Genomic DNA, 13,020 nt, shown 5'->3' on the forward strand with positions numbered 1-13,020 from the left:
GCTGGGGGGCTCGCGGGGGCTGCCCTTGGCTGCCGGGGGCGCGCGGCCGGCGCGCGAGATGGGCACGATCCTGCGCAAGCTCTCGTCCTCGCAGCCGGTCAGCGTCCTCACCGGCCGCACGGGCCCCGCCGGCCGCCCGGGTTCCGGCGGCCCCGCGCTCCGCCGGGCGGCCCCGGCCCGAAGCGGCCCCGCCAACGGCGGCGCCTCTCTGGGGGAGCTCCTCCTGAGGGCCGTCGCCTCCCTCCCTCTGGCCGGCCTGTCCCTGGGCGGGCCGCCTTTGCAGCTCTCCGGCTCGCTCTTCCCTGAGACGGAGCCGGGGGTGGAGGCAGCAGCGGGAGCCCCCGCAGTCGGGCTGCAGATGGGCTTGGAGGCGGCCTGACTGCCGCCCATCTCCCAGGCCCCGGGGGACACGGAGCCCTCCCCATCGCCCGCCTCGCCCGGGTCCCCCTCTAAGGGTCTGGAGTTGGCTCCCTCAGAGCAGTCCAGGGTCAGCAAGCAGTCGCTGGTGTCCGAGATGCAGAACAGAGGCCCAGGATCTTGGCTCTCAGGGTCGCTGCTCCCCTCAGAGAGCGGAGCTGCGCTTCTGGGCTCATAAGGGGCAGCCTCGCCATCCTGGGGGACGGGGCTGGGAGCCACTCGCGCACCTCTGCCCGCGGGCGTCGTCGGGCTGCTGTTGGAGGCGCCCAGGGACTGTGGGCTCGCATCCCCCACGGACGCCAGCTCCATTGGGCTGCAGTCATTCCCAGTCAGCCGGTCCGGCTCCTCCGGGCCCTTGGGAGCCTGGAGGTTGAACTGGGCCAGCCCGGTCACCAGCTCATGCTCCCTAATCCCCAGAGCCAACGGTGACAGTGGGGGCGAGGACCGCACAGGATCCAGGCCCACCGGTGCGCTGTTCCTTTTCCGGAGGGTGCTGACCCCACTGCGCCTAGGGTGGCGTAAAGTGCAGGCGGGATCCTCGGGGTGGGCTGCAGGGAGCCAGCTCGCCCAAGCTGTGGTGGGGTGGGGGGCTTCCTCCTGGGCCTCCAAGGCCCGAGGTCTGTGCGCTAGGCTGGAGTCCTGGCCCCTTGGTTCTCCAAGCTCTCTGCAGGCTCCATCAGGCGGGACCTGCCAGAGGCAGCCCCGGGATGAGTTGCTGGGCTTGAGTTCCTCGGGGCTGCCCGTGGATCTCTCCAGGAAGCTAAGCAGCTCCCGGTCGGCCATGGTGTCCAGGGAGAGGCGGGAGCGGCGGGTGGTGGGGGGCCGGTAGGAGGGGCTGGCGGGCCTGCAGCAGAGAAAAGGGGGCAGGTCCTCCGCGCCCCTCTTGGTCAGCAGCTCCACGTCGTTCTCGCTGCTGCTCCGGCTGAATCCAAACTCCCCCGCCGTCCAGGATCGCCGCTTCTGCTCCAGCTCCTTGAGACGCTGCAGCTGCCTCAGCTCCTGCACCTGGCGTTCGTGGTTGTCCTGAAGGTGGGTTGGAGAGGCAGGAAGATGCATGAGCCACAGGGACCCGAGTGCAGTTCCAGAGCTAGCTATCCAAACACCCCACCGAGAGACACTGGCTGGAGGAGAGCCCTGAGTCACCGGCTTCACTCACTGAGGGAGACGGCCTGTGTTTGCACATGCATGTGCCAGGAGGGCGGAGGCCTCCATTCTCCTCAAGCTGCGTGGGCATGACCGGGACACACTAGGCCTAACTCCAGCCATCTGCCTAAGGTGGTCATCAGAACCCAGGGCCCAACTTCCAGTCAAGGCACTGTGCCCTCAGTGTGGGCTGTGACGGCACACGTGCCTGTGACCTCAACTCCCAGGAAATGCAACGTGGTTTCTAAGTAGGGCGAGACAGAAGGGACTTCCAGGAGTGCTATTTAGGCACAGAGAGAAAAATACTATGAGTATTAAAAGGAGTCTGAATCAGTGTTGCCAACATACATACATATACAGATATGTCTACACACACACACTTAGGTGCACACATTCTACTTCGTGGTTGGGATGGATAAACGCAGACTCAGGATATTAAGAGATGCCTGTGTTCTCTGAATGCTCCCTGGTAAACACCAGAAATGCCACAGAGGCTCTGTCCCTTGTGCCCGACACACTTCCCACAATCAGAGACAAGGATCTGCTTTATCAACCTTTCTGCCTTTCACCCTGCTCCAAGGAGCCAGCCCTCGCCCAACAAAACCGAACAGAACACGTGCACACACCGAACAGTTTACTGCCTGCACCTTCATTATGCTCGCGCCACATAAACGTGAGGAACCCACAACCCAAATCTGTTATCATTAGTGCTTTTTACTTGAAAATCAATTTCCGCAAACAGTGGATTTTCCCTTCCAAGTTTCTGTGAGCCTCTGGCTCCGACCACCGGGGACTCTGGGCCCCTCCTGCAGCCTCGGCCTGCCCAAGGTCCCCAGGTCTTCTTTCAAGGCTGCCTGCAGAGGGCACAGGGCCAGCTCTCGGCTCTCAGGACAGCTGAGCTGAGAGCATCACACAGGTGGCCTCACAGCGCGGAGAATTCCGGCTGGGAGTGAGGGCCTCAGGGCCAGTTTGGCCAGGACCACCCCACCAGCACCTCCCCTGCTGACCTCACTGCTTGGAAAGAGGAGAGGAAACGTGGCCACAGGCTCAGCCTCCTTTTCAGTGGACAGAGAAAGGCGGTTTGAGAACTCCAGTCACTGAGCTACTCATTTAGGGCTGCAGAGACACTGAGCAGCCCCTCAGAGAAATTCGCTATGGACAAACGTGCACTTAAAACTGAGGGAAAGAGGTGCACCAGAGTATCTGGTTCCTTATCAACACCTGAAATGATGGGCTGTTGTTGTTTTTAGTTGGCAGAGGAAAGTTTTATGTGCAAAGTCAAGAAACCCAAAGAGTTTTCTGGATTCTGCGTGAACTCAGAGATTATGACCTGGAGACTGACGGGCAAGAAGGCGGCAGTTGTGGCAGGCAGCAGCCTGCTCCCTCAGTCTCTGGACATTCTGAAGCCCGCTCTGGCCAAGGACAGCCTGGTTCCCCAGATGCTGACCCCCAGATGGCTACAGAGCTCAAACGAGGGACAAGGGGGCCTTCCGATCACCCCACTGCAACAAAGGACCCCCTGAAGGAGGAAAGTGTCTCCTGGGAAGAGAGAAGGATCTTCAAAGAGATGCCTTAATAGCGTGACTGCCATCCTAGACAAACCTGCCGAACAAAATGCTTTTAGAGCATCAGCGCGAGCACCGGAATGAGCAGCACACGTTAGACTTGGCAACAGGGGAAGGCTCAGGGCTGAGAGGGCACAGCCTCCCTGGAATCCTGAGGGACAGCCAGGCAGCGTCACAGGGGCCAGACCTGCCTGATGCTCTGAAGCCACCGAGGCACCTTTCTGCCGCAGGCAGGGGCCAGGCTGGGAAGAGGAGAGGCAGAAATCCAGAGAACACAGAAAATGTGGAGATGCCACGAGCTGTACCTTCACCGCTTTGTTGAATCTGATGCAGAAGTCTCTGAATATCTGCAGGCACTCGTCCAGCTTCACGGTGTCCTTGTCTTCACAGAAGAAGTCGATGAGGGTGTGGGCCTCATCCTGGAGCTCTCGCTTCCATCGCTCCAGCTCTGCCAGCTTCTCCAGGGCAAACTGCGGGGGAGGAACAGATGGCAGATGTGGAGGTGAGCACTCGACGGCTGCCAGGGGCCCGGGGCTCAGTCTCAGATCTCACAGCAGGACCCCCAGAGCCGACAGGGGAGTAAGTCACCCCAAACACAACTCCAGGGAGCAAGGTGGACCCCTGTATCAGGGGAGCCAGAGGAGGCCGAGGAGCTTTAACCTGGAGGCTGTTTCCCAGTGTCCCCTGTAATGACACTGGACATGTGGCATCAGCATAGAGTCGTGTCATTAAGGAGAACCCTGTCTGCCTCTGTTTTTCCTGCCTTCATGTCACACACTGGTCACGGGTCTGCGTCAGGGTCCCGGAGGTCCCCTGTGTTGACCAGTTGTCTTATTCACAGTTGGGAAGGGTTTAAACTTAATCCCAAATGACCACTGTTGGGTTCACACCGAAGCCTCACGTGCTTTCTTTTTCACTGAGAAACAAGGATTTTATGAAGAAGGCATGCATGGGGTATATTCCTTTATGAAATCACACTTTAACTGGGTTGGCCAAAAAGTTTGTTCAGGTTTTTTCTATAAGTTTTTTCCCCTGAACAAACTTTTTGCCCAAACTGATATTTGAGAAACTTCTTCCTGGGTAAGGGGCCAGGCCTGGGCAACGGTGACGCTGTGGGCTGCTCCCTGGCCGCCGGGCTCGAACCCGGAACACAAAAGAGAATCTCAAGAGAAAGAGAAAGTTTAAGAAGACGCGCTCCTTCCTATCCCCTCCACGCACCACCCCCTCTCAAAGCCCTTTTCTCACACCAAATGCCTTCGAGAGGCAGTAGGAAACCAAAACTATTTAGGAAACCAAATGCCAGAGAAAGTAACCATCTGAGTCAGTAGCCTGAGGCAGTGTGTGCGTTCACGCTGCGTTTTCCTTCGTGGAGGGAAGGGTATTAATGGAAGGATAAATCTCTGCCTGTCGTGCTTGCACAGGGGGAAAGATGGATCCTAGCCAAGAACAGCTCAACTGCAGAAAAACAGGACTTTGACAGGAACCTTCACGGGCGCTGACTCTACCCGGGCCATCTCACCGTCAGATGCCTGGACGCTTGCAAGCCCCCCCCCGGACTTGGAGAGTGACGCATTCTGAACAGAGCCTGCAAAGCCACCACGCTTGGAGTCACTACCCAGGAGCTGGTTTCTGAACTCTTCCCTTGCGGCTGGGGCCACAGGTGAAAAAGTGCAAAGCAGCGCTGGCAAAGCGTGCATGACAGATGGGTGGTTGTGGCAGCCAGTTCAGCTTCAACTCACTCACACTTGTCTGCTATGGAGTATCGAGTCCACCCCAGTGCACTTGATACTTCTCACCCCAAGGGTCAAAGTGTGAGACAGACCTGCAAATAGTAGAGCATTTTTCTACTCAAACCCTTCAGCGAGCTCCCCTGGTAGCTCAGTGGTAAAGAGTCTGCCTGCCAGTGCAGGAGACATGGGCTCAACCCCTGATCCAGGAAGATCCCATGCGCCGGGGAGCAACCAAGCCCGTCCGCCACAACTGTTCAGCCTGTGCTCCAGAGCCTGGGAGCCGTAAGTGCCGGAGCCCGCCCGACCTAGAGCCGAGCTCTGCACCGAGAAAAGCCACTGCTGTGAGAAGCCCATGCACCGCAACTGGAGGAGAAGGCAGAGCGGCAGCAAAGGCTCAGCACAGCCAAAGTAAGAAATGAAAACACAATTTTTTTTAAACCCTTCAATCGTTCCCCACCTGGCTTAGACAGCAAAGTTTTCAGACTGGCGTTCAGGGCCTTCTATGGCCTGACCCTAACCTACATTAACAACTGTATTTCCCCCATTTAAAAAGAAAGTAAACTTGAGAAAAATATTCCGTAGCTGTATGGAATATTTGGCTTACACAGATAAAAATGAGTACCAGGAAGATGAGTTTAGAGTGAAAACAAGGCTGCCTCTCAGCAGCCATCTGGGTGTGCAACTTTGCATCGTAAGCTTTCCTATGCTGCTATTTAACAGAAGAAATTAGCATCTCATATAAGAACCAAGAAACAGGCCTCCAGAATGCGCCTCTGGATGTGTGACGGGCCTTCTCCTCACACTCCTGGATTGCTCCATTTGTCTGAACAGGCTTATTTATTGCTGAGTGTTTTCCTGGCTCCTGTTCATGTGATTCTGTGGTGATGCCTACTTAGTTGTCTCAGAGAAGAAAATCTGTGCACTTTTCAGGGAAAATTAAAGTTCAGTGATGTTTGAGAGAAAATACAGAATATGTGTTTAATAATAAAAACCAACTCCCAGCAGAGCCAAACAAAATCAGGTGTTCCCTGATGGGAGCTGCAGCTCACAGCATCTGATGTGGCTTCATTTCAAGGAAACCAGGGGAGGCTGAGGCTGACCTTGGTCTGATCTTCAAGCACACAGTCCCCTTCCCACCTCCCAGGGCCTGCCTCACATATCCTGGCTCACAAGCCTCAAAGCCCTGACGCCGAGGTTTCAGACCTGTTTGGCGAAGGCAAATTGAGTAGCACACCATTTCCTGAAGACTGAAAGCATGAAGAGGTGCCACTTCTTTTTTTTTTTTAAATAAGGAAGATAAAAGAAGTATGTCAGACTATGTGATTAGTGAGTCACGATGAGCTGTCACAAACAGGTCCACTCTGCTGGGTTCTGTTGACGTTACTCGGGGCAGCTCCCACCACACCCTGTGGGCTGGTGGATCTGCGGTGCTGGGAGGCCCTGGTTCCAGTGTGCTCTCCTGCCTCCCTATAAAACATGCCAAAACGGAGCTTGTTTCTTCCACAGAAACAACTGAAGGAACAACAGCCCAAGTGCTCAGGTGTCTTTAATGAGAACCTCATTCTGGCATCCAGAAGTTTAACTGGGAGGCAGGAACTCCAGAACTGAGCTTTCAAACCAAAACCTGAGTCGCCAGGCAGCAGCAGCCGCCAAGCGTAAGCATAAGTGATCCCAGTCCACGTGGGAGTGGGTGCCATCCTGCAGACCAAGCAGAAAGAAACAGGGACTCCATCTCTAACCAGGGCTGAGGGTCAGACATATTGCATATCCTCTGCCAAAACACCAATCCAGCAAAGAACGCATGCTCAGCTGCTCAGCAGTGTCCAACTCTGCGACTCCATGGACTGCAGCCCGCCAGGCTCTTCTGTCTGTGGAATTTTCCAGACAAGAATACTGGAGTGGGTTGCCATTTCCTTCTCCAGGCGATCTTCCTGACCCAGGGATCGAACCTGGGTCTCCTGGGTCTCCTGTATTGCAGGCGGATGCTTTACTGCTGAGCTACTGGGGACGCCCCCATAAAGACTGAAGTATCAAGCTCCTTTGACTGGCTTAGGGGGGGAACCATGAATGGGAACTTGCTGCTTCCATAAACACAGCCCTGCAAATGTAAGTGGCCTCACAGGCCCACTGAGGAGGAGATCAGAGAGACTGACTCGAATCACTCACCTGAAGGAAATCTTCCATCTGCTGACACAGCTCTCGATCCCGCTGGATGTTCTCCTTGAGAGACTTCGTCCTGACAAAGAGCGAGTGCAGCTCCGCCTCCGTGTTATCCAGAGATAATCTGAAAGAGAAAAGGAGAGAGTGGGCAGCTGGCACTGGGGTTGAGGGGGCGGCCACCCCAGGCACATCAAATGAGACCCTGTAAATAAATAGAGGGGAGGGCTGCTGCAATCACCTTTACCACTCTCTATATTTATAGTTCCCTCCTATGTTTTTCTAAGAGGCGATTCCTTCCTAAAGACACATAGCGGTTCAAAGAGAGCAGGCTGTAATTTTGTTCTTGCTGGAGAGATAACCACTTCCGAAGCTTTTCATAAACTCTCAACAGCTTTATGCCATCAGCATTAGCATCCAGCAGGACTCACATACTTATACTTTCCTCTGGCCACGAAAATGCAAATACAAAAGCCCCAACCCATGAAAAGCAAGGTGGCAGCACATGCTGATAACCAGGATGGTACCGGGGATGCAGAGACCCTGCACAGACTGCACGTTGCCTGCCACAAGCAACCAGAGTCAGTCCTCTGGGTCTTGGAGAGAATGGACACACAGCTAAGAGTTCTGCAGAGAAATGGTGGGATTGCTGGCAAGGCTTTTGTTATAAGCGTCACACCGAGATTAATAGAGCATGAATGATGTTCATGTCACCTGGTAAAGTGAACAGGGGAAGCCTGAGTCCAGGAGGAATTCAGTTAGCACATTCACAGATCAAGATGCTTTCAAGCTCCACTGTCGATTCTAACTTTTCTTTACACAGGAGTGGTCCACCTTCGCTGGCACCCACCTATGTCGTATTCGTACTTCACTTTCCAGTTCAAAGAAACCTTGGTAAGTTTTTCCTAAGACAATATCTAGCTAACCTTCCCCATCTAACTCTGACCAGAAATGGGACCATTATTTCTATGTGTATCTCTTAGAAACATTTCTGTGTTGGAAGGAGGAAAAAATATTTCCACGCAAATTTCTTTTAGTAATTCAAAAGTGAAAACAGTTTACATCTTAGCAGATGTCCATTCTGTGGGAGGAACGCTCTGGTGATCTGTAAATATGAACTATATCAACTGTTCACGCTTAGGACTGATCCTCTCACTTTGGGAAAGACGTCATCGACGGTTAGATGTTCTCAGGCAGTAACCCTGAGATGCGGGCCAGTGGTGGGCGGGGCTTGAGAAGCTCTGGTGAGTGTTTATGCATCTGGTTCACAGCTGTCCCAACTGGATAGAGTCCCTCAGATAACAAGCAGATGACATGCGCTGGGCTGATACGTGAGGTGGCTGCTGCTGCCTGCTCACGGGACACGGCTGTGGCTGTGGGTGTCGTTCCCCAGCTCCGTAATCGACAGTGCCACTGGGAACTTGAGGTCAGCCATGGCGGCAGTATTTATACCACGGAAATCAGCAGTAGCTACAAATCAGGACCTCCTACCTTAAACAGTTGGCTATGGGACATTACCACCATTTAACATTTACACGCACGGGTATGCATTGTAAATTTAAAAGCACAGGACTCAGAATGGATACACAGATTAGAGTTACATTAAAATACACATCTATATGGGGATCAGAAGCAAAGAACAGTGATGTAAATAGAGCGTTATGTTTGTTGGATACTTTCTCTGTAAAGTTGAGTGACTAATTTAAAACAAAATCCTTTCACAGCCCTTGATATGGTTCCAAATTCTTTTAATGCAATAGAAAGTAAACGTACCATGTTAGATTCTAAAGGAATCAGTGAGGTAGGGCCCTGAGAGCTTGACTGATGTATACCAACTCCAAGTGCTGTGTTCTTTGAGCCCTGTCTTTTGGGTGTGGAGGTATTTGAAGTTCTTAATCCATATACATACATTTTTATACTGATGATATTCATTAGAATAAACTGCAATAGGGGTTTTTTTTTAGATTAAAAATAAAGATTAATTTTTCAAAATCCCCATAATTGCAAAGGTGCACACACACCTCTATAACCAACTGAAAGAAAGGTCTGAAGTTCAACTAGACAAAACTTTTGAAAGTTCAAAGCTGAATCCAGAAGTTGTATAATATTCATCAGTTTTTATAAGAAGGTAGTTAAGGACAAAGCAACCAAGCACGTTTGTCTCACCATATTCTTTCTTGCTCACCTGGCAGCCTCCCGAACATGAAGCAATTTTTCAGAAAAATTTAGAAGCACAGCATCTTTCTTTTGGGCTTCCTGGAACAAACACAGAATTTTCTCTCACTCTATGGGGACAAAACTGGAATTTTATCCACTACATGGAGAAATTCTTCTCAGGGCTTAAAGGAACCCTAAAATCCCTGTCCCCCTTTAAGGCTTGATACAGTCAAAGTAATTCCCAGAGACACAAACTCAGTCTGACATTTTCAGTAAGACTGGGCAGAAGTCTCCCACTCTCAAGAAACATTTAACTTCCCGGAGCAACTGATCCTGACATGAAACACAACACACGCGTGTGAAAACTCACTGGAAGGAGGAGGCGGCTTCACAGGGCCCACCGCTCCTAAAAGAATCCAATCTATCCTGCTGAAAACCACCACACCTACGAGGACGCCTCTGTGTGACCCAGCTACCAGCAGCTGTTAGACCAGTCTGCAAACTGAGCTTAATCAGACGGCGCACAGGCCATGGAGGAGTTTGGACCCGTCCCCTGTTCAGAGGGTACAAGGAAGGCAAGTATGAAGGGGGCAGTTTGCAACTCAGGAAACCTCTCCACAAGGGGGCAGGAACCAAGTCACACAGAGCACCTGGATATGGGGATCTAACTGGGCTGAGGAACACGTTTTCTGGTCTTACTGTCCTGACAATGGACTCTTCAGTTAGTACCAAGTGCAACATGCCCTCTGTCTTCTGAAGAATATAGTAATAATAGGGTGTATTATTTATGGAGAGCTTACTATATTCAGAACACTGAGTTAATAATCACACTCTGGAATTATCTTCCTCCACCTTCTCAATTACCTAGTTTTGAGGTTATCACTCCCCGCCCCTCATCATTAGATGAAGAAATTGAGGAACTTAAGGCTTACATAACTTGTCTGAGGAAGTACAGCTAATAAAGGACAGGTCAAAAATCTCCCTTCTGTCCTGTTCAGAAGCTCACACTTAAGCCTGCAACACAGCCTTCCTCCCCGGTTAAGCTATGTCTACATGACTGCTGTCAAAACAACAAGGAGATTCAGCAGGAAAAATGAGCCCGCACAATTCGTTATTTGAGATAATTCAACAAAGAGGGAGCTGTCCTTGGCGGATCTTCGGCTTTGTGACTAGTTATCTGAGGGTCACACAGACCCAGTCTGTGTGTGCAAGTGGTGGACAGGGTTCAGACCCCAGACTCTGCATGGATGGCAAGGCTCCCTCACCCCCAGTTCACAAAGAAAACGAAGTGATCCATCCTCTCATTGCTCTGACCTCTCACTCTTTACACACAACTGGTCAAAACTCCAGTCAACTCAACACTAGGAAGAAATGTTTCAACACCCAGGCCTCTGCTCTCTATCCCATGGCGTTACTCGGATTCTCAACTCTCTCAAATGAACGCCAGCTTCCACCAAGAGGCACCCCTATTTCTCCTCTCTCTCCACTCCAACCCATCCCCCACACTGCCTCATTTTCCTAGAAAAAACATCCCTGGTCATGCCATGATGATGTGTACAAACCACTGCTGGCTCACCAGTGCTAATGCGTGAAATCCAGATTCCCCAGCTGTGGGTGTGAATCCTTTATCACCTGGCTTCACCAACCTCTGTGCCCAGTCCTGACCCCTCACCTCCCTCCAGCCCTGTAACTCCAGGTGCAGCTCAACTCAGGAATCTGCACACAGAGCCTTCTTGGCATCTACCATGCCCTTTTCTGACTGTTTGATGCCACCTCACACCTCTGAAAAACTTCACTGCCTCCAGCGGGGGTGCACGAACACTCTATCAATCACCTCCCCATACCTGTGCAACAAAGTGCAAGAGATTCATCCCAGGTTTGTTTGCTTTTGTGTCTGCCAATTTGAGCAAAGAAGACAGTTTAAATCCCACTGCATTGCCAGCATACCCTCCCTAAAGAAGACAAATCAAAAGAAAAAAAATGTATATGCACTTTTAGACAGATAAATAAAGTTGGAAATGCAACATTAAAAAATTTTTTTTGAACTTTACTTACTGCATTCATGATATTCCCAGCTTGTAGCACCAAGTGTAATATGGAATGTAATTCCTCACACGACATCAGTTCTGTCAGAGAGAACACACCACGGTACCTTAGAGAAGCCTGCAGCTCAAACACACGTAAGACAGCTACCGCACCCAAGTTTAAGTGTGTCTGAAGCAAACTGGCCCTAAACTGTATAAAAGACTGAAACAAACAAAGCAGCGCATTGCATGGTGTATCTAATGTACCACTGGCTACTGGCGGTGCCCAGCCTACTGTTAAACTGGGAATCAGATATGTATGACACTTAAGTGTCCCATATACTTCAATGATGAAAATTTTCAAGGAGTGGAAAATACAAAAATCTTAGGGAAAGCAGCATACTGTATTATAGGAATAATCTCCTCAACAGTTCTTTGTTTATTCCTTTATATCCTTTGAGATTGTGTTTATGGACTATGAAAATGAATAGCAAGCAGCATTTTGCTTAGCTGATGAGCTGTGAGGAGATACAAAATAAACAGGCTGGCATGATATATAAACAAGTTGCAAAGCTCCAACTCTCAGAGGCAGGTACCCAGAGAATCTTTCCATTTTATTCAAAACTAAACATTTTATTTGGATTGGCTTAAAGGTTTCAAAAAGAACTCAATCATTGTCATATTGGTAAATTAGTTCTTTAAGCATAAATCTTTTGTATTATCCACTAAGACAAATAAACAATATTAAAATTTGTTAATGTATTTGAAAAGATAAAAAGCTAATTATTAAAATTATAGTAGATATAGGTAATATAATATCATCTATGATATTGGTAATATTCTCCATTATGTCTGGTATTACTTTCAAAAAGTAGCACTTGGATCACTGCCTATACTGTGTTATCTAAGAAGGCCAGGTTTTAAAGGGTAACCAGATAAAAAACATTTCCACGGTGCCCACAAATTTGCATTGCTTAGTATGAAAACACATTCTTCCATCTCTATTTGAAAAGAGGAAACAATCCTTTCAAAGCTGCTGCTTTAGCCTTAGAATAGGAATAAATTTTAAAAGGGCTCCATATTGAAAGAAGAAAATGCCCTTAATTCTTAGCCTCTTCTCTAAATGAAGAAAAGATAATGAGCTGAAGGAAATACGACTTAATGTCAACACAAGTCAGAGTCACTAAGCAGGAAAACAAATAGGAATGAGCAGTGTACCACAGTAACTAGACATCTAGAAAGTGACCAGGAGGAAATGAGGCCAGGGACCCCAGGGGACAAAGGAGAGCAGGAGTCCAGGGGGCGCCGGAGACTCTGCCCCAGAGATGGAAGCAGGCAGCTACGGCCAGCATTCTCCCTGGCCTGCCTGCAGGAAAGCAAGCTCCCCACTCTGTGGAGACTTCAGAGCAGCCGAGGAGGCTCTCTGCGGCGGCAAGCGCAAGTCAGCACGCTGTCCAAAGGACCAGAAACGGCCGGCTCGCTCCTCTCCGACGGGAGCGTCTCGAGAGGACCTGGGGTGCGGGAGACACCGCTGGGGAGGGGTCAGGAGGCAAGGAGGCCCGCTTCCCGGAGAGCAGGGCGCAGGGTCAGAGCCGCCGACAGAGGCCAGAGCGTGGGGGGCACGGGCGGGCGGGTGAGCACGCGCCACCATAGACACACATGACGCACACCACGCGTGCACAGTGTACACAGGATACACGCACCACATGGAAAACACGCAACATACACGCTACGCACACACCACACACTAAACACACACATGACGCACACCACGCGTGCGCAGTGTACACAGGATACACGCACCACACGGAAAACACGCAACATACA

The 13,020-nt window shown here is 50.9% G+C and overlaps 1 protein-coding gene across 1 annotated transcript; it reads right to left on the reverse strand.

The window, feature by feature from the left end:
* Window positions 1–14: 14 nt before the first annotated feature.
* LOC120859228 (FH2 domain-containing protein 1-like) lies at window positions 15–12,704 on the reverse strand (the record flags this gene model as incomplete). Its single annotated transcript, XM_040235408.1, has 7 exons — window positions 15–1,440; window positions 3,431–3,595; window positions 7,022–7,139; window positions 9,198–9,268; window positions 11,014–11,121; window positions 11,225–11,577; window positions 12,583–12,704. Coding segments are annotated over 7 exons (2,363 nt in total), but the record flags the coding sequence as incomplete, so codon positions are not given.
* Between the last annotated feature and the right edge of the window lie 316 nt (window positions 12,705–13,020).

Source organism: Oryx dammah, unplaced genomic scaffold (genome assembly GCF_014754425.2).
Source record: "Oryx dammah isolate SB20612 unplaced genomic scaffold, SCBI_Odam_1.1 HiC_scaffold_288, whole genome shotgun sequence".
NCBI classification, from domain to species: domain Eukaryota; kingdom Metazoa; phylum Chordata; class Mammalia; order Artiodactyla; family Bovidae; genus Oryx; species Oryx dammah.